We start from the raw sequence: 22,420 nt of genomic DNA, 5'->3' as shown, positions 1-22,420 counted from the left end.
TATATTTGAGAACAATAGTTACTCGTCTTCTCATTTACCATTCACATGGATGCACTCATGCACACCAATTCAAGTAGATTAGCTGTTGCTTGCACAATATGGCTACTGTGATTCCTTTAATTTGGATGCTTGCGACACACCGGACGAGGCGAGATGTTGTATCTGAAGTGTCTAATTAAATGCAGCAGTAGTTGGATCCAGAAGACTAGAAATGATTTTGCAATACAACATGAGTTTGCACCATCTGGGATGGTTGATCACCTGAGGATGAAGATTAAACTATTACATAAATACAAGAATTATGTGCAGTAAATCCAAAGTTATTAGCTTGCAATAAATTTACAATTAGGACCTGGTCATGATTGGGTACACGGTGTTTGTGAGATCCTTGAGAGATTCAGCCTGTCCTTGAAAGTTGGAACTTTGGATTTCCAATCCACTATTTTTTAGTGGTTCACACTATTTTGTCTCGTTTTCTAGTGTAAATGGCTTCAACACTGTATCGGGTGGTCCCATGGCCAATAGATCTAGCTAACGAGAACTGGTATCAACACCCATCAAACAATTAATCTTGTAACCAGCTGTCAAAGTTTTCTATGTGCTGTTTCGCGAGCCATGCTACTTCCTTTGCCACTGTTTTGTGATTCTAGTTACTGCCGGTGCATATTGATATGGTGAAACTACGACCGGTTTGTGGAAGGATAACAAAATGTGCTTGCCTGAAAGCAATAAGGTCATCAGCACATACTGATTTCTCGGCAATTGTCCCTCTGCCTTGCAGCCTAAAATGTCCATCCTTCAAAAATCAGGATCCTCCACGAGTAATTTGGAGATAAACGGCTGCAACAATGGTGAAAGAAGGGTGGAGCTCGCGGGGAAGAAGAGGGGAGGGGGGTTTATATATACTTTAGCTTTTATTTGGTTTGGTACTCACCAGTTCGATGCACGGGACGGCGGTGACAATCCGCATGGCTCGAGACACAAACTGGCTATGATAATGGTTTTCACTTAGCCATGCTAACAGGCGCGCTCTAGCAGCTAACCCAGCTAACTATTTTCTGACAACTGCTCCACTCCATCCGAACTTTCCCTTTTTGAAAAAATTTAATTCACGCAACTTTTTATTTTTGAAATGTCATAATTTATGCATATAACTATAACTCATAACGTTACTCAAAAAATTCTTACCGGAAAATTTGTTAGCACAATATTAATAGCCTGCATAATTTATGCGCATAACTTTTACATACAACTTTAAAAAGGACAATTTCGAATTTCCAGTTTTACAAGGTAACTTATACACACAATTTATACATATGCTTGTCTATTCTAATAACTTGTTATGTGATAATTTTATAGCGTAGTTTTTCATGACGTGAATAACTTAGGCGTACAACGTTTGCCACAACATCTGCAAGAATGTTGTTAGACATTTTATGCACATGAATTGTACATCAAAAATATTTTACATGAGTATGAATAGTATAAAAAAAGATTGAATGGAAAAAATAGAGAAGAAAAAGGGACAAAAAAGCTCACGCAGACGTGCATGTGCGCCGTGGCTCCTGCACGTGGCCCCATCCCACGGCAGCACATCTCACACCTTGGCCCCATCGCGCGCCAGCAGCGCTCGCAATGAGCGACACTGCTGATTCAGCTTCACAGTTTTGACTACTAGCTCGGTTGTCTGATACGACCGCCTACCTTCAACCCTGTAGTGAAAATATATCACCGCTGGGTTTTTTCAACTGGCGTGGAAAATGGTGTTGGAATAATTTGTTTTGTAGCAGTAAATATAATCTTTTCCGTGACCTAAAAAAACTCTCTATCGTCTTCTTGTGGTACATGTGGTTACATTGTTAAATAATTAGGCAATTGCAAAACTAAATTCCAAAGATAAAACATGACTACCACAAAAACTAGCATGCAAGTTTTTAACAGACTAGCTAGGGAACAACCAACAACAACATCGATCATCATCATTGTCTTAGAAAATATGATTGACTGGGTGGTTCACAACAAGACACACATACTGAACGTTAAAAGACATCGAAGCCATGGCTGTGTAGATGCATTGATGTTGATGGTGTTCTTGAAGACGGGTTGCAGCAACCAGTGGTGAAGATAATGAAATAGTGTGGGGGACCATGTAAAGGGAAGGATAAGGCATCGTGATGAATTTGAGCAGAAGTGTGGAGTGCTTCTGAAAACCTTATTAGTCCTCCCCCACAAAGATGAAAGGATTCTGGAGAGAGGCAAAACCCTAGCTCAAACTGTATGTATTTTTTTTACAGTAGCTAATAAGGCATACGTATTGAGAGCTACCACGTCTCATGTCGTAATTACGATTTAAATTAATTAAATTTCCATATCTCATCACAAACTAATAGGCCTAGTAACCAAAAAGTAAAACTATAGAAGGAACTCCGTGCCACCGCAAGGATAAATTTTTGTCCGACCATTCATGCAAGGGTCGTGTGCTCGTGCGTAATGCCCAGATGAGGCAGGCACATGTATGGTGCTTCCTTTATACCCCCCAATACATGACTTGATGTGATGAAAAGGACCTCGACATTTAAGTTAACCGCTGTAGGGCCTTACTCACCATCCCTAAGTTATGATTGCTAACTGACGGGAACTTTAATTATGTGAGATCGTAACCGTGAGCCTTGGCTATCTAGATAGATTATGACTCTGCGCAGAGGTGTGTAGCTCGTAACCGTGAGCCTCGGCTATCTAGATAGATTATGACTCTGCGCAGAGGTCTACCCTAAACCCCAATCAGCCCATACCTTCGTGAAAGGTGGTACTAGCCTACAAGATCCATACCTGCCCATGCATATTTCTAGGCAGCATTCCCTAAGTCCATCCACGGATATGCTGGGGTCTAAATAGGGGTGACTATCATCCGCTATGCGGATATGAACCCGGAAAAATGTGCACAAAGTAAGCAAGGCCTCTGCCCTCAGGGTCTCGGACCCTATCAGTTAACCCGTGTCGACCAGACCTGGGACTATGCGAAGGTCCTGCTCCAGCATCTCTGTTGCCCACCATGGCCCCCTTGGGATAGATTTCGATGTTCAGCTAGCGGGGTGTGAATCAAAGCCTCACATAAAAAGGCACTCCCGTAGGCTGTACCTTTTTAGCATGTATGGTCACACATTTCACTAGAGAGACTTTCCCTGAGCCGGTCCTTATGCGACCGAAGTAAGCTTTTGGGATAGCATCCTCTACCGAAGCTGTCCCCTTACTTCCTTATCATGTCCTTAAAGGGGTCTAACTCTTTAATTGGTTGATTGTTTACTTAAACTCTCATCTAAATTACTAAAACATAATGATTATGATATTCCTAAAGAATTATATTTCTAAATGATGCTCGGTCATCGATCTAGTCGTGATCGGGGTCATTAATGGGATTTTGGGCTAGAAATGGCTTCAAGTTAAGGTGAGAGAGTGAATAGAGGTGGGTTGTTCCTATAACTTTATAGAACATGCAGGTCAAATTATTATCTTGGTAGATTTTTATTATTTCTAAAAACATAAGATGAAATATGATCAAGGAGGTTGGTGCTAGGACTTTCTTTCATTGACGCTTCCTTAACATTTCTTAGGTCGACCAGGGTCTTGACTTCTCATCCTTCTAGATCCTCGGCTTCAGGGTGGAGCCTGGTCATCAATCGGCGTTATAGGCATATAAAATAACAATCAATTCTAAAAATACATCAATCAAATATCTAAGAAATGGGATGAAAGGAGGAGGATGGATGTTCTGGGAATTACCTGACTTTTAATGGTGAATTCCCAGAAAAAAGGATAAATGGTTTATTAATTATTTAGAAATAAGTTTCTAAATAATTAATGGATAGAATGGTTAGATTTCTAAAAGAATTCTAAGAAATTATGAGCGCATTTTCCTAGGGTTTTGGAAAGGCAGTATAACTGCTGGGTTTGGATGATAATTTGAGATTTGGATGGCCAGCACTATAGCTAGATGGGGTTTAAGATTAGGGTTTTGGTTGGGTATTATAACGACTAGGTTAGGATGATATTTGGGGTTTTAACTTGGGCACCACAACGACTGCGTGGCGGGATGGACCAGAGGCTTGGAGTAGATCCTTAAGGGGTCACTAGGGATTTGTGGAATGACACTTGAGAGCTTGTGCGACTGTTGGTCTGTCCCGGCACTAGGGCATAGTACATATGGCGACAGACTCAGTCAAGCAAGCTCATGTGAAACAAAAGCCAGAGAGCTTGTATGATGGACACCACTTTGTCCCGGTGCTAGAGGATAGCACACATGGCAATAGACGGGCTGGTACAAGAACAGGCATACGCGTGGCAGTGATAGGGGTTAGCGATGATTATAGGATAGCGAGGAATAGCCAGCTGGGTGCTGCTATAGTCACGGGTAATAGTGGCTAAAGGCCGCATGGTGCACTTGACTTCGATCTAGTTCGGCACCTATGGGTTAGGGCATGGTTGTGGGTGGAGGCGGTACGACATTTTTCCTAAGAGGTTGGGGCTCTTAAGACCTTAATATAGAAAGGTGACATTTGGTGTACACTGTAAAGGGTTTTTGTGGTGGAACCATCCGGATTAACTTAGCTAAAGCACAATTAAGTTTCCTGACACGTGATCATATGCTTTAATCAAGTTAACTCGGCAGTCCGTCGGATTTCATCCGATAAAACCACTACACAGGACCGAAATAGCAAAGCTCACATGAAGGTGAGTGGTTCCAGAGAATACAACAGATCATCCAACTTAAACAAGTACATCAATTTGTTACAACACTGGTTCGAAAATCAAAGTTTTACAGAGTTCATAAGCAGCGGAAAAGATAAACCACGAAGGCTAGCGCCGGGGTCGGATGTCACTGATGAGGCTGATCATGACATCACTGATCCCTATCCTCACCGTCCGAGGAGGGATCCCACTCGACCGTCCACCCAGGCGAGAGCTGGGGAGGCCAAGTGCCAACAACAGCAAACTCAGGAACTTCGACAACACCTGAAAGATGTGCCACAAGCAAGGCTAAGCGACTACGCTCAACAAGACTTAACCGACTGGTGGGAAAACTACTCCACCACCTTCTAGACATGCAAGGCTCTTTGGCTGAGGGGTTTATTTTGCCAAAAGCGACTACAATATATCCTTACTTTCAATATTTTAGCTCAGATTCTAAGTTCATTAACCAATCTACATTACCAACTTATGCTAAGCAAACATAGTTTCCAAATAATTTAAAGAACCAGCATCAAGATTAATATCATCATCCTGTTCCATCTTTACTCAGTGTAGCATAACGATCAAGCAGTCCCAAACTGTGAGAGGCAGACGAATCGATTCGAATTTCTTAACCATGCATGGCGAACCTAATCTCACGACATCCACGCACCACAGAGGGTCGCTTCCTGTGTCAGCCGTCCCTATCAATTCCCAGGCGCGTGTCAGGTCCAAACTTCCCTTGGCATGCAATGCTCCACAGTCCCGATCTCTTGCCGTACTGTGAGCACACTTGCACCCACATGATGCACCATGGGAACCTCGTTCCAAGGATAGCAGGGGTATAAGCCACGCCCTAGTTCAACCAGGTACTAGGCTTCCCCATCCCATACTAGGTATGAGATTAGTACTTTCAAACACTTGATCACGAACACCAACACTTTCTGACCTTACTCAATTTCATGTAGACAGACGGGGCAATCCACCGACCAGCAAAATAGTTCACAAGGCCCTGCCCCGTCCATCGTCCTTATAGTGGTGACAAAGGAGAACAAGCAACTCCTATAACTCGCGAGTGACAGGGAATCACTCGACTTTTACCGAGTCCAGTTAAGCACTGCAACTACTCGGTCTATCATACTAGTGTTCAGATCAAGGGAACTAAGTCATGCATCTATGGTTTCAAACAACTCCTATAACGTAAATGCACATACATACAAAGAAAGACATGCGCAAGTTTAGAAAAATTGGGTTATGCTCTGGGGCTTGCCTTCGAGCAGGGTGGAAGCGAACTGGTCTTTAGCGCTCTCGGCTTCAGCTCCTGCAGGCGGCAGCTCGGCTACAACTTCGTCTTCTAGCACCGGGTGCAGCTCATACGTGCCGTGAGCGAGGTTTAGCTGTACATGGAATGCAAATGCAAGGGTTAAAACACTTAGACGGTTATTTCAACAACACTTGCAAGGATTTAGCCCAAAAACTGTAGCAAAACTATAGGAAAAGTGTGAAACCTGCTTTATTGGATTCTACTCAGAAACATTATTCGAACCCAAATGATTTCATATTTTTCTGATTTTCCTCGATTTATGATGAATTTCCCAAGCTTTTGTTGATTTAGAACAAGATAAAGAGTCAGACCGGGAAAACTTACGATCTGACCCTTAGACCTGAGGAATAACTGTACCAGGGTCCTCAGACTTAACACAGAGAAGTCCCTAAAATTTTACACAGATACCCTCAGTTATAAGAAAAGGATACAGCCAAGCCCTCGGGCGAGGCAGACAGGGGTCGGGTGAAACAGATAGGGTCGGACGAAACGGATAGGGTCAGGCAAAACGGACAGGGTCGGGCGAGCTGGAAGGGGTCGGTAGCTCACCTTTGGTCCTACTGACAAAAACTTGGGGTCGAGAAGAAGCAAGCTCAGGCGGAACGACGAAAGGCGCTAAGTTTCGGGCGGCGGCGAGGTCTGGCAGTGTTCCGGTGGCGGCGGCGCTTCTTGTAGGCAACGAGCAAGCTCTAGCACAGCGCGAAGGAAGGCGAAGCAGCCGGGGGTGTTGGGCAGAAGGGGAGCTCCACAGAGAGCTCAGGCGGCAGCACTGGCGCGTGAAGCAGAGGAGTGTGCGGCGATGAGTGCGCTGGAGAAGAACAAGCAAGCAAGGGCGGCAAGGGTGGTGGTGGCAAAGGGAACTCCGGTAAGAGGCTTCGGTACCCCTTTTATAGCTGCATGGAAGTGAATGAGTTCGAGCGGCGCGAGGATAAGATCGAGAGAGAATGGAGTGCTCTGCCGCGGCGGCGATTGGTCGGCATCTCCATTGGCCGGCGAAGCGGAGCTCCGGGGACAGGATTCTTCGGTCATTGGGCAGGGAAGACAGTGCTAGGCAAGCGCGGTTTTGCCGGGCAGAAGGATTGGCGAGGTCGAGCGCGTGTCTAGTCGCGTCAAGCGCCGGATTGGTTGCGGTGACTCGGTATTGGCGGACAGGAGGGAGGGAGGGGCAGTGCAGGTGAGGTGACAGGGCCAGCAACACGACGTAAGCATGCGCGGACTAGCAGCTCTGCCGCGGCACACGACTGGCGAGGCAGGGGAAAGGGAGTTGTCACTGCCTGTGCGGTGGTTAGCGAAGATGGTATCGTTGCGGGGCGTGCACGTGGGCAGCGCGACTGAGGTATGACGGAAAGGCCGGAAGGTGTTGGGGTGCCCGGCCGGGGATCCTGGCGAGGCGATGCGCGCGGGAGGTGAGGCAGTACTGGCGCGGCAGTGGCCAATCTTTGGTCGCAGCGGTGGCAGGGCACCTGGCGCGGCCGGCGAGGTCTCGGGTGAGACGAGACGGGGCGAAAAAGTCTGCAGGGCGCTTCTGCGCGTGATTGGGAAATAGGCGCGCTGATCCATGTTGTCGCAGCCAACGACTGGGCGAGGCAGCGCTCGCCAGTGAGGTTATGCCATGCGGCGGCGGCGCTTTGAAACAAGGCGCACGCGCGCTCTAGCGCGCTTGGTCCAAGAGATCCGCGGGATCCTTTTTCTGGGTCAATTTCCAATCTTCACCACTTTGACTCCCATAACAAGAGTTGTAGTACTCAGGCCAAGGCCCAACTCTTGTAATCAAACCGAGTCGAAAAATGCAGTGGATTTGGGGATCCAAGGCTCCAAAATTCAAAGGAACACTGGTTTCGGGACATAGAGAAAACGACGGTTTGCTAGGTTTCAGGGGTCGGGGCTGATTTGAGCTGCAGATTTGGGGATCTTCGGAGGTGAATTGGATTAAGGTCCAATTAACAAAGTTAGAGCAGGGACTTCATTCTCCAACTTCTATAAAGAGTTTTCTTGGCGTTCTACTCAACTTTCCAAAGATAAACCCTCCCTAAGGTGCTAGGTTGGGCTGAAAACCAGACTTAGCTCACGAAAGGTTGAGTCAACCGGATTAGGGGATTTGTCTTAAGATTAAACTCGGTTGAGTTAATCTAGGTTGTTACAGCTTTCTTATGCGAGAGGAGAGTATTTTGGAAAAGGGCTCATATGGAATGATCTATGGAAAAGGAAGGCATGGCTAGGTTTAGAATAATTTCTAGTATGTTTGGTAAATAATTGGGAATTTTTGGATAAGAGGAAGGGCTCTAAGTAGATATTGGTGTACACATGGCCGGGTGTGCATAGCATTTTGGTTGGGGCTGGCGCATGGGGTGGGGTTGCGGCTGCTACTGTTTGGTGGATCGGCGTCATGGACTGGTGGAGCAGCGCAGCATGGGCCTTTGGTCCACTAGAGCATGCCCAGGGAGAGAGGTGGCGCTGGTTTGGGGATTGTGGTGACGGAAGGGGGGTGACCCAGTCACCCCTGGGTGGGCCCTGTTGGCACAATGAGAGAGGGGGGCTGGGATGGAGCGGTACCAGAGCAACGGCGCCTCAATCTTCTTCCACCTCGGGTCCAGACTCTAGACCGCCATGGGAGAAAGGGGAGGCAGCACTAGAGCTCGGAGGAGGGGAGCTTCGGTTCCCTAGGGGCTAAGCCAAGGGTACCAGGTGAAAGAGAAGGAGGTGAGGGACTCATTCTAGAGGGCAGAGAGGGGAGGCAGTGGCTTGGGTGGTCGCGACTGCTAGGGGATAGCGGCACAGCCCGACCTTGGGTGTGGGGAGCTCGGGAGGACGTGAGGGCTGCTATTTATAGGGGGAGGGGCGAGCAGTGGTGTGGCCACGTCTTCGGAGCTTTCCTTGGCGGTGAAGGAAGGGTGGGTGGATGAGGCTGGCGTGGGGAGAAGGCTCTGCCATGCCATTAATGGTGGTGGCAAGGATATGCCAACGGCGGGGTGAGGTGGCATTGGAGGATAAGGAAGAGGGGAGGAGCTTCTATGGGTGTGAAGCGAGCGAGAGGGAGAGGGGGAAATGCATCTGCAGGCGGTGCTGGGTGAGGTGGCATACGACGGTGGCGGGAGGGAGGCTAGCGGTGGCATTGTTGGTGGCTGGCAGTGAGATAGGGTGAGGTGGCATCGGTGCAAAGGAGGGGATGTTGCTTGGGGGTAAAGGTGGCCTAGGGGTGAGGAACCAGGGAAGAGGAAGGTGCCAACATGATTAATCGCGGTAGCTTGGTAACTCTGGCGAGTGGCGAAGGGCATGGTGGCGGTGCTAGGAGAGGGTGGCGGCGGTGGTGGCGCTATGGCGTCAGCACGACGTGAGCAGATGGGAGGTGGGCTAGCGGTGTTTTTTTATTTTTTATTTTAGTATATTGCAAAAATATATGGCCTAACAAAAAAATTACAAATCTAGACCTATACCGCCATTTGAAATGGCGGAAGGTGCACTATAGCAAGCTACCGCCAGTTGAATCGGCGGTAACTTCCCTCCTCTCGGCAATACACTTTTAGAAAATCAAGAGTACACTTCCAAAAAAATCATAACTAATTTATATGAACTCGGATGCAGATAAACTTTATATGAAAATTGTAAATCTCGATGAGACCTACAACTATGTAGTTCAAACTTTTTTATTTGGTGCCATCTTGGTACTCAAATAATTTGACCACCAAGATGGTACAAAATGAAACAGTTTGAACTACAAAGTTGTATATCTCGTCGAGAGCTTCAATTTTTATATAAAACTTATCTTCATCCGAGTTCATATAAATTAGTTATGATTTTTTGAATGTGTGCTGCCTAGTTTCAAATCTAAAATTTGAATTTTAAATTTGAAACTTGTGTTCATTATTTGAGCACCAAGATGATACAAAATGAAAAAAAAATAAACTACAAAGTTGTAGATCTCATCGATATTTACAATTTTTATATAAAGTTTATCTCCATCCAAAGTCATATGAATTAGTTATGATTTTTTGAAAGTGTACTCCTGAGAGGTGGGAAGTTACCGCCGGCTCAAACGGCGTTATCTTGCTACAGTACACTTTTCGCCGTTTCAAACGGCGATATAGGTCTAGATTTGCAATTTTTTTGTTAGACCATATATTTTTGCAAAATACTAAAATAAAAAATAAAAAATAAAAGAAATTCTAGGCTAGCTCGTGTTGGGCCATAGTTCCAGGCCGCGGGCGAGCTGGGCTGGGCAGATAGGCTGGGCCGGCTTCACGATTGGGCCGCGCGTGGATGCGCGTGCGGGAGGAGATGGGCCCAAAGGGAAGTTGTTGGCCCACGCATCGCTTGAAGGGTTTTCCGTTTGTTTCATGGGGTTTTGTAAGTCAAATTTGAAATGGTCCTCAAATTTGGCTAGGATTTGAGAGGTGGGCTAGGGTAGGGCATAAAAATGGGATTTTGGATGGATCCCTACTTTAGGGATGTTTGACTAAGCTGAGGTGGAAATTTATATGGTTTTGGATGTAATTAATATTCAAATGTATTTTGAATATTATTTTTGGGGTTTGGAGAAGGAAAGGTTTGGAATTCCATTACTAAGATTCAGAAGGAAGGTGCTAAAGGAGCAGGCAACTGCAATATGTATGTAGGTTAATGCAAGCTTTATTTGTGAAAAGGATTTTGAATATTTAGGGAAAGAGAGAATATGCTTAATTTAAAGAATTTTTTTTAAAAAAGTTCATATTTTTAAATGCTCTAAAAAAGGTGGGATGTTACGGATCTACCCCACTTAAGGGAATCTCATCCTCGAGATTCAAGATTTAGAAAGAGAGGTTGGGTTTATCTTGGCTTCTTCTTGATGGTTGTACTGTATTGCTTGCTCTGCGATGTAGCTTATGAATTTCTTATACCATCCCTAGACTTATTCTTGTTTCTAACCTAGAAATCCATCCCAAGGGGCCACGGTGGGCAACGGACATGCTGGAGTAGGACCTTCGCATAGTCCCAGGTCTAGTCGGCATGGGTTGATTGAGAGGGTCGGAGACCCTGAGGGCAGAGGCCTTTTTTACTTTGTGCACATTTTCCCAGGTTCATATCCACGTAGCAGATGATAGTCGCCCCTATTTGGACCCCAGCATATCCGTGTATCCACATAGCAGATGATAGTCGCCCCTATTTGGACCCCAGCATATTCGTGGATGGACCTAGGGAATGTTGCCTAGAAATAGGCATGGGTGGGTATGGATCTCGTAGGTCAGTACCACCTTTCACGAAGGTATGAGCTAATTGGAAAGTATGGGTAAAGTGTACACCTCTGCGCTCTTCTGTTCCCGCTGAATAGTCGTAGTAGATCTGCAACGGCGGCACCAAGTGCGACCTAGGCAGTGTCATCAAGCTGGACTGGCGACGGGCTACCTTGGCGACTTGCGGCGGGCTACCTTGGTAACAAGAGGCGGGCTTCCTCGATGATGGGCTTGAAGCTGTGAGATGGTTTGAGGTCGTTGCTCCGGCTGCTTCCCTGAGGCTACCACCGGTGGCTGCCATGCTCGAGTACATGCGAAAAAGTCCGAGGAAGTGGCGCATGCCTGGGCTGCTCCATCGAGGCTGCATTTGGCACCTCCTTCTCTCCATGTTTGTCATGTTAGCGGTCTCCTCCCCATATTGGAAAATTCAATTATTAGATTGCTTTCCTATGCTCATTGGCTTTCAATATTGTAGTTGGATTGGGGAATGTGGATCTGTTGTACCCTATTGCGAGAGTTGGTGAACAAATACTGCTCCAGCATATCCCCTTCATCTTTCACCTTTTCCAATAATTATTTTTGTGCCAAGTCAAATTATTTATGTGATTTGTATAACATAATTGCTGAAATTATTAGATTGCTTCCCCATACTCTTTTGCTTTCAATATTGTAATTAGATTGGGGAATCTGGATCTATTGTACCCTATTGGGAGAGTTGGTGAAAATTTACTGCTCCAGCAGATCCCCTTTATCTTTCACCTTTTCCAATAATTATTTTTATGCCAAGTAAAATTATTTATGTGGTTTGTAGAACTTAATAGATGAAATTGTTTCAGTTTGCATATGACTCAAACTTTGCCACATTTTCTTATGCTTGTTTATTTGTCTGTTCTTAATTTATACTTAAACAAATGCATCAACTGAAGTTTGACTATATCTTGTTTCAGCCAGCTAGAGGGTCAACATCTATAGTCGCTCCTGTTCAGTCCGGCTCCTGGGTAACGAACTAAACACATGATGATTATTGACGTTCCTTCTATTCTTAGTTTAAATAAATTACAAGATCACAATATTATTTCGGATCCATTGTTGCTAGATAGAAGTTCTCAAATCAATGTTGCTTGTTGCAAAAGAAGAACCTGATGAGGCAATGGAGTACTCAAGAAGCTCTACCAAATCCTTATGCGGTAGTGTTCATGAGTAGCAAGTTGACACTGACAAATAAAATGGGGTTACAACTTTGACAATGGTTTCTTGCTCACCAGCAAGAGTTAGCTACCTTGAAGAATCAACTCTCAAATTGTAGTCAGCCAAGATTGATAACTTGAAGAAGGTAGCACAAGATACTTAAGCACTCCTTCATCAACTGCTAACCTCTGTTAGAGGTTAAGATTAATGCTCTACTTTGTCTCTTGAGCTTATGACCTTGATGCAGCTTTGTTAATCTCTATTCTTTGTGAGACAGTTATCTTGTAATAATTTATGATCTGTGATAAATAATATGGTAGTGGTTGTCTCTATAGGGAATAACAATTTGTTTTGTTGTATACATAAATGTGTGTTGTGCTTATTAATTTGTCAACCGCAGCCGAATTGAAATGAAATCAATTATTTGGTAGGTCCAATTAGTTTAATTTATGTTTGCCTTAAGTGGGCTTAGTCCACATATAATTTGGCAAAGGTGTATTTCATTCATAAATCGGGGCTAAAAGGGCCGCAAATAATATGCACAACTTTTGAGCTCGACCCAACAAAAAATAGACCTACCAGAATCAATATTGGGCTATCGGAACAACATGGCCCTGTAGGACTAAATTTGGACTCGACCCAACAAAAAATGGACCTACTGGAATCAATTTTGGACTGTCGGAATAACATTGACTTGTAGGAACAAATTTGGGCTCAACCCAACAACAAATGGGCCAAATTCATTTTATAACGAAACAATTTCTCACAATTGTCATGCCACGAAACAATAGGAGCCAATTTATGATGTTTTTGTTGACGATTTCATAGGCGCCATAGATACAATGACGCACCGAAATAAAGAATGTCACTAGTCGTGGTTTATGATGCTCGATTAATGAGGGAGAGTTTTCGTCAATCGAGCGTCATAAATCATGGTTACGCAACAATCATGTTTATGACACTTGAAAAAAATGTAGCGCCCCTACAAATCATTTCTATAGTAGTGTTATCATGTCAATGCATGTATGCGATACATGCTACAAGGACAGAAAAGATTAGTCTAAAGTTTTAGCTCAGCACATGTTATTTTTAAATTTAGATAAAAGAGTAAAAAAATCTCAAAATTGTTGTTGGGCTACCTTATGGGTTGCCTAGCCTAACTTATGCATTAGCAAAAAGTGTAGTACTTGCCTGTGTCAAAAGCTTATGCATGGTTAGCTGGCGTGTAAAGGGACAGTGTACAGTGTAACAATGAACGCACATTTAATAAGAGCAGGTACGTTGTACCATATGATCTTCTATTTGCTGCTTAAATTAATGTCAAGAGACTTTTGCTAGTCTACAATTCCCTAATCACCTCTTTTATTGTTGCTCACAGTTACAGTTCTTCGGCAAGCTGTAGATATGTCCGCTGAAACTGCTTGACCCAGAGGGGTAATAATCAAACACCATTCCAAGCACATTAATTCCACAGGAGTTTTATCAAGGTATTCTCGAGGACATTTATTCTCCAGGATGGAGACGTCACATGATTAGTCGAATATGACATGGCATGATGTTATATACATGTGATTCGCTTGTCTTTCTTTGAAGAAATTCAATAACTAGCTAAACATCATCAACGATAAAGCGTCGGCTGTACATTCTTGTGAGGATGATCGAATTCAATAGCTTGCAATGGAACTGTCAACTAAGCTTAAAGCCATAAACATACATGAACAGCAGAAAAGATAATCAAACTGTAAAGCACACTTCTTGCATTGGTATAGATTCCACTCATTACAGAAAACATTACATATGCCATGTCTCCCAATTCTTAATAAATTAAGACACCTTTTGTAGATGAAATTAAAAAAGAATCCATGCATATGACTCCAGTCTCACACTTGTTTCTTGGTAAAAAGAAAAGTCTCACAAGTCACACTTGTAATATAACCATTATTCTGCTGCAAATAATGAGTAGTGCAGCAACGTCACGCAAGATTACCATATGCATGCAGCTCAGGGGCAAACATAACGGATTCAATGCTTGGCCGGAGGGTGGTAGATCGGAGTCGGTGACACAGACGGTGTTGTGTTAGAGGACGGCGCTCCTCCTGCTGGCTGCGGCTTGGGCACTAGCTTAGGTTGTGGTGGCACAGTCTTCTTGTGGAAGTGTTCGAACAAGTTGTGGATGCCCGGAGTTGGGGAGCCGGCCGAGGGTGCCGGTGAGCTGCTGTTCGTCGATGGCTTGGGCCCTGGCTGGGGCTTCGGCGGCACAGGCTTCTTGTGGAAGTGGTCGAAGAAACGCCTTATGATCGGGTCGATCGGGCCGCAGATTGTCACGGATGCGCACACCGCTGACGGTTGTTGCACTTGCATATTCCCGGCGGGGATGGCTACAAAGCTGCCATTTGCCAGCGGCGTGATCCTGGATGGCTCCTGTCCCGGGCATGGCGTGCCCGCGGCACTGTGGAGCTGTGCGAGGCAGTCGGCGCCGTGGAGGTCGACGGAGACAGGGACGCTGAAAGCACCAGAGCTTTGGAGCTCGCCGACAGCCTTGCTCGTGTACTCACCATTGCCTTCCTTGCACTTGATCGCCACCTTAAGGCCTGAGATTAAGGTGCCAAAAAGACATAAAAATACGACCAGGATTAAGCATGATTGCAAAACTTTGCCAATTCTATATCTGTCTACCCTTGAAAGCCGCCTCAGCCTTCATGTTCTTCCTCGTACAGTCGGCACATTTGGCCAGGCCGATGACAACAGACGCCACCTCGCCAGAGGCAGCATTAGCGACGGCTATCGCCATCAGCACGGCGCAAACGCCGAGAAGTCTTTGTGGTGTCGATCCCATGCTGCTTGCAGAACAAGTCGAGCTTGCCACCTTGCTACCTGTTACGTCTGAAGTGGTTGAGGATGGGTGGAGAGCTAGGAGAGCCAATGCTTGCTATATATAGGTGTGTGCATATCGAACGGTGACCTGGTACGTGGAGTGGTTGCAGATGAGAGAGTTCTGCTAACGTTTGGCGCCGAATTTGCTGGTTGCTAATGAATGCTCTCCCCGGCCCAAAAGAAGCCGTGTTTCAAAACTGATGTGTAGGGAATCATCACCTGTGTTGGAAAAAAGAAGCTAATGACGTACAACGGGTACACATGGACTACGTATCTACATTCCCATGGTGTGCACGCAACCAGTGGTAATAGCGGTAGAAGTGATGAGTACGTGAATCAGGAAGTTTACACGGATAAACTATCTGCAAACAATTCAATAAAGAGACTGGGATTTTATGAAGATATGCCACTTAAATCATGGCATTTGTGAGAAATAGCACCACACGATCAGGCTTCCAAGAATGTTTCCCAAGAAAATGGTTCCATAATGCCGTTGCAAATTGGATGTGCTCTTAAAAGTGTTCCTTCCCTCAATAATTTAATAACGTTGGACTAAAACGCCATCTTAGAGTCTGTTTAGATGTCAGGGACTCATATCTAGGAATTTTAAGATTTAGTTCAGATGTCTACTAAATTCTCAGGCTATCTTCTTAAACCCCTTTCCTAGTGTGGCCCCTTTAGTATTGGTTGATGTTACCAACCAGTAGTAACGTGGTTTTGGTTTTTAGTTTACATTCAATTCTTTTTCATTCAATGTTATTTTTTTACGCTACACTGATATATGTATTCCTTTGCATAAAGAACATATAGTTCTCGTTTGTGCTGAAAATATATTTGATTTCTTTCTTAGAGTGCCTTTTCCCCTTAGTCTTCCCCTATGCGTGATATAGGAACTTCAATTAGACTAAGTTCAGCAATAAAGTCAACACAAAACTCAATAACCTCCTCTATTCCATAGCCCTTGGAGATACATCCTTCTGCATGAGAACGATTACAAATATAGTTCTTCTCAAAAGGAAACATACCTTGTAGGAATACAGGAAAGAGAATATACCAATATCTTTGACAACATGAACTAGGAGATGGATGTGCCATAATATAAAAGGATTGTGGAAAGACCATCTCAAAACTAACAAGACACGGAGCCTCGTCATTTTGTACCCTTATTAGATCATTTGGATCAATTGCCTTCTGCAAAATTGCGTTGAGGAATATGCACATAATTTTACAATTGTCAGTTGGACATTATTTTATAGAATATCTCTTAGTGCAATCAGAAGCAATTGTGTCATCAGCACATGACAGTTATTAGAATTTAGGTTTGTGCATTTCTTCTCTTTCATATTTATTATTCCCTTTATATTCGATTAGCCGGACAGGACCTTTATATTGTTCAAGCACTCAAATATGCTTTCATTCTTTTCTATGCTGAGAGTGTAGATAGTAGGATGTAAGTAATGGCATCATTTTTTTCTCTTCTGGATATAGGTCATTTTGTTGCTTCATACATTTCATGTCCCACAGTGCTTCTGAGAGACCAAGTTGAGAAGTGCCTTGGTCTATTTGTGATGAGTGATTGACTAGGTCATTTGAGGTTTCACCGGTTGAGTCCATATTCCATATATGCACTTGATTATGCTAACGGCTAACCGGAGGTGTGAGTTGTGTTGCGGGTTTGTATAAAACATATCTTGTGTGTTGTGTGTCTTGTCTTGTGATGTGCATGTGTAGGATGCGACATGGTGGTCGATGGCATGAGGTGAAGGTCAAGTGAAAGGTTCATGCCAATGTACTAGGGCTATGAAGGGTGGACACAAGTAGGCTTGGATCGAGGGACCCGAGGAGTCCGGGAGGAGTCATGGGCTATCCACATAGTGCACGGAAGAGCAAGAGTACACCGATGGGATAGAGACGGCGTCGGTCGAGTCAAGCGGGACGGAGGCGAGTCGAGTAGGTGGCCCGGGAGTCGGGAGCGAAAGACTTGGAGGCATCGAAGGCTTGGCGGAGGCCAAACACGCGTCAACATCGGTGAGTCATGCCTTGCGGGGCGTGCAAGAGGGTTTGACCAGTTTGACCTCAAAACCGGGGGTGAGTCACGCCAGGAGGGTGTGCAAAGGGTTCGACCGGTCTGACCTCAAAACTGGGGGTGAGTCACACTAGGTGGGTGTGCAAAGGGTTTGGTGGTTTGAGCCTCAAAAGCACCACGCAGTCAGGTTTGCCGGTTTGGGCCTCAAAACCGGAGCCTAGTTCGGTGCGGCCGGACCGCGTTGAGTCGAAGGACACGTGGCACCATCGCAAAGCTTAAGTCGAGGCGAAGCGAAGTAGTGAAGGTGCCGGGTCCATCCGATGAACGAAGAAAAAGTTGGACAACTTTACCCTTGGGGGTATTTGGGTTGTTTGCTTAATGTAAGGGTATTTAGGATATTTGCCAAATGCCTATATATGTATAGGAGGGGTGTTTGGTGCAGCCATCCCTTTGGTTATTTTGGTGGTAGGCTACTCATTTGTTTGGTGAGAGTCTTTGGTAGAGGGAGAGAGAGAGAAGAGTGGATCTTTGTGTTGATCTTTTTTCCATCCAAGCTTTGTTTGTGTTTAGGATTGACTTGTAACCGGACATGGTGGAGTAATCCAAGAATCAATTTCGTGCTCAATTGTTTCTACTTCTCAAGATTTGAAATTTATCTTTTTCCCTATTTTCGGAGCATTTTTGGGTGAATTTTTGGATCTCATGATTGGCAGCGTTTTGGGGTGTTTTTATTTGGGCAAATTGGTTCTAGGACATGTGCAAGAACATCTAGGATGATCCCCTAGCATATCCATGCACGAGCACCTTGGATTTTGAGATTTCCCGAAAATCTCCTTCTTGTGCCCTTCTCCAAATTCATGGAATCTTCTGACCAATTTGTGAGCTTTTCGACTTAAAACTTTGGAAACACCTTTGGAATGTTGTTGTGAGGCTATGGTTCAAATTTCATGATTTTTGGAGGTCATTTGGTTGAGGTTCAGATTTTTCTTCTCTCCTCACGAATGCTGAAATCTGGGATTCCGGAATATTCCGGAAGTAATTCCGGAAATTTCCAGACCTCCGTAAGTTTCCGAAGGTTTCTTCAGAAATCTCCAAAAATCCGAAATTTTCCGAAGGTTTGTCTAGATTTTTCTGCGCTGTGGTGTTATTTTTCAAAGTCCTTCTTTCGAGACTCATTTGAACTCTTTCTTGCTTCCGCTATTATCATTTTGGGTTCCTAGCATCATTCCTAGGTCCATTAGCTCATGCATAGCTAAGTGGACTTGATTTTGCTAGAAGAAAGGGTTGTGGGATTTTAGCCAAAGTTCTTGGAGAAAATTTGAATCAGCTCCCATTCACCCCCCTTCTGGTCACCTTCCCGGTCCTTCAGCTTCCAATGTATATTTTATCTTTTCATATGTACCAAGGAATCTTAGCATCCACGCAACTATTCTTTGTAAGGTGCATCACGTCAATTGCATTGTGAACCTCTGAGACTTCAAAATAAGGTAGCACCTGAAATATAGACTTCTTCTTCCACATGGGTGCATATCCGGTTTCGCTCGGAATAGGTTGGCGACTAGGTCCCTTTATAAAGGCTACCCTTACCAACTTTACCATAGCAAAAATACACTTTCCATTATAGTGCGCAGGCTTAGTATGATGGTCTACCTACCCTTTAAAATACTCACCATTCTTTCATAACGGGTGGTTGGTAAACAGAAATCGACGATGGCTCATGCACCTATAGTTTTTCAAATACATGATGTTAGTATCATCTAAATAGTGGCTTGTTTTGTATGTCCTGATAGGTTACTAAGTGCATGCCAATCATTGATGGTTACAAATAGTGATGCTCATACGTTAAAACTCTCCTATTTGTCCTCATCTCACACACTCACACCTTTTTTGTTCCACAATAGTAAAAGTTCTTGAACCAATGTTCTTAGGTACACATCAATGTAGTTGCTAGATTATTTTGGACCTTGGATAAGCACCGGTATTACAATAAACTTCTGTTTCATGCTCAACCAAGGAAGAAGGTTGTAGATATATAGAGTTACAAGCCAAGTGCGATGACTACTACTCATCTCACCAAAAGGATTCATACCATCCATACGGAAACCAAACCTTATGTTCATTGCGCCCTTTTTTAAAGTCTAGGAATTCTCAGTCGATTGTTCACAACTGAGACCCATCAGCGGGGTGTTTCAATATTGCATCTTTTTTATGTTCGCATCAACTTAGCATGCGCTTTATTTCTAAACAAACGCTTCAAATATGGTATTAGATAGAAATACCGCATCATCTATGCAGGAATTCTCTTCTTATGAGGCTACTTCTCAACATCACCAGGGTCATCTCGCTTGATCATATACCGTAATGTTACTGCACAATAGATAACCATTCAAATTCTCATACTTCGTACCATGATAGAGGGTACAACCATTAGGACATGCATGTATCTCTTATACCTCTAATCCTAGAGGGCAAACAACATGTTTTGTTTCATATTTTGTGGCAGGCAATTAGTTACTCTTCGGAAGTATCTTCTTTATGAGTTCCAATAACTCTTCAAAATCCTTATCGGACACACTATTTGTTGCCTTCCATTGCAACAATTCTAGTGTTCTACCCAAATTTTCTGTCTGGATACAATAATGTTTTGTGGTCGTCTAACCTACGCTGAAATGTACATCTTTGATTCCCTTTAACTTTCGATGTTTTTATTTGCATCATGCAACAACTGATCTAGATGATCAGTAGGGTCATCTATTACAATCACATCTTCAGTCTCGTCTATTATTGTGTCTGCAAAGGCACCATATTCCACGAAACCCAGAATACTATCGTCATCCTCTTCCTCTTCTTCTTTACCGTCTTGCAATACAACCCCTCTATCCCTGTACTTTGTCCAACAAATATAGTTAGGCATGAAACACCAACTCACAAGTGGCTGTGAAGAGTCATTGAGTAAAAGTAAACATTCTGGTTCTTGTAGTATTTGCATGGACAACATATGAAACCCTTTTTTGGCATGCAGGCATTAGCCACTCCGAGAAAATAATGCAGGCCATCAATGAACTCCTTGGATCATTGGTCTACATTCTGCATCCATTGCTAGTTAATCTGCATTGTATTAATTAAAAATTTATTAATAGTTAATTGCTGAAAATTATGCCAACCAAATATGCTACATAATGAGCTCCATAATGAACTCCTTTGCTAGAAATACTTCTCTCATTCCTTCCATTAAAAAGTACAATATCTTTCCATTGCTAGAAATGTTTTCTTTCATTCTCTCATTCTATTCCTTCATTTTTGTTCATAGAAAAAATTAAAGCTCAAATGGGTTTGTCAATAAATATATTCTCATTCTCCCTATTAAAAATACACAATTTCTCTTACAGTAAAGCAATAAATACACCATCCTAATTTTGCCCCATTAAGTCCTTTAACCTCATTTTGATCAAGATATTTAACTAACCAACATCTATGTACATGCAAACTACCAAAAAAATTACAGCTCAAATGGATGTATATATGAATCAAACAATCTCTCAAATTTCTCTATATCTAAAGCAATAAACACATGATCCTAACTAGAAAAAATTAGAAGATGAATTTGCTAACCTTTAGAACACTTAGATGAGTGAAATCTCCACAAAATCGTGAAATAATTGGGTGGAACCTCCCCTAGCCCCATGTCACCATGAATAGGAGCTCATCTATTCATAACTCGAGCTTGGCAGAGGAAGAAGGCTAAATAGCCCGGAGGCACTTTGGTACAAATTGATTACACCAACTCGTACTAATGTGTGCGTTTTAGTATTGGTTGGTGTCACCCAGCACTAATGGTACAAAAGGGAAGTCAAACGGGCGAGGGAAAGGCCCAGGCCAGCCACCATGGGACATCACCGTTAGACCAAAGCCATTGTCTCCGATATCTTTGTTCTGGGTCTATCTCTCTCCGATATCTTTGTGTTGGACCAAAGCCATTGTCTCGAGTAGTGAGGGCTGCCTCATATTATATGTTGTGCTTCCTCCTATTTGAAACTAAACATAACAATCTTCCCCCATCACACATTAGTCCCAACTCTTCCATCACGCAAAACCTGCATGACCTTCTACATCATCCTAGACCCCAAGTCTAAGTCTCTAATCACAACCCTATTTAACCCTTTGGAGATATCCACAAGCTACCACATCACCATGTTACTATGAGATGCAAGGATTTCGAATCTTGAGATTTAATACCACGCGTTAGGGTGTGCAACTGTTCTAGCCTAGGTCACCATACTGAAGTAACTCAGCACCCTATCATGCCCAGTCCCACTAGATCCAATGACCAAGCAAGGACAAAGGTCTACCTCAATTCATATGACTAATAACTAAAAGCTGCCCCACCTAATATATGGTGCACTCATGGATGAGATCGGATTTTTTGGCCACATATGGCTAGGTGGTAAAGCAGGGGACTGGAAATCCTATACACCAAGTTCAAATTTGGGTGCCACCTGATGTTTGACAGGATACTTCCTTCTTGTTGTTTCAAAAGAGTGGATCCATTTTATGGGCGGTGGCTTTAAATCAAATGGATTGCTTCCCTAACATCATCAAAAACAAAATAATAAATAGAGGGATTCTAACCATGAGAGCAAAGGTTTTCTCTTTATTATTTTTTGAGTTAAGTACACCACCGGTTCTCAAACTAGCGTTCTGTCATTTTGTTCCCTAAATTTGCAAAACGCACAATTAGATCCCCAAACTTACTAATTGTAGCATATGAATCCTAATTCTTCGTAACTTGTGTGTTAAGCAGCTTGTGTGGCATATTGATTGTGCTATGACATGGATCTGACTGGTGGAGCCCATGTGTCAGTCCCATCAATCTCTTATCCACACACACTCTCTCCTCCCCTTCCCCATCACCTCGTGCGCCGCTGCGTTGGAATGGGCAGCAGCAATGGAGGTTGCATACTCGCATCCTCCTTCGAGGATGTTGGCGTTGATGTCAGGCTTGGGCTAGGACTCATCCTTCATGGGGATTTGTCCGTCAGAGAACTTGGCAATGCATGTTGGCGGCAGTTAATGCGC

The 22,420-nt window shown here is 43.9% G+C and overlaps 1 protein-coding gene across 1 annotated transcript; it reads right to left on the bottom strand.

The window, feature by feature from the left end:
* Positions 1-14,175: 14,175 nt before the first annotated feature.
* On the bottom strand, positions 14,176-15,338 carry LOC101767038 (proline-rich protein 4). Its single transcript, XM_004983327.2, has 2 exons — positions 15,121-15,338; positions 14,176-15,035 (listed from the first exon to the last, which is right to left on the bottom strand). Exons 1-2 carry the CDS (start codon positions 15,278-15,280, stop codon positions 14,467-14,469), a joined length of 729 nt encoding a protein of 242 aa, XP_004983384.1. The 5' UTR covers positions 15,281-15,338; the 3' UTR covers positions 14,176-14,466.
* Positions 15,339-22,420: the final 7,082 nt, after the last annotated feature.

Source organism: Setaria italica, chromosome IX, assembly GCF_000263155.2.
Source record: "Setaria italica strain Yugu1 chromosome IX, Setaria_italica_v2.0, whole genome shotgun sequence".
Classification (NCBI taxonomy): Eukaryota; Viridiplantae; Streptophyta; class Magnoliopsida; order Poales; family Poaceae; genus Setaria; species Setaria italica.
This window is presented reverse-complemented; position numbering and strand designations above follow the sequence as displayed.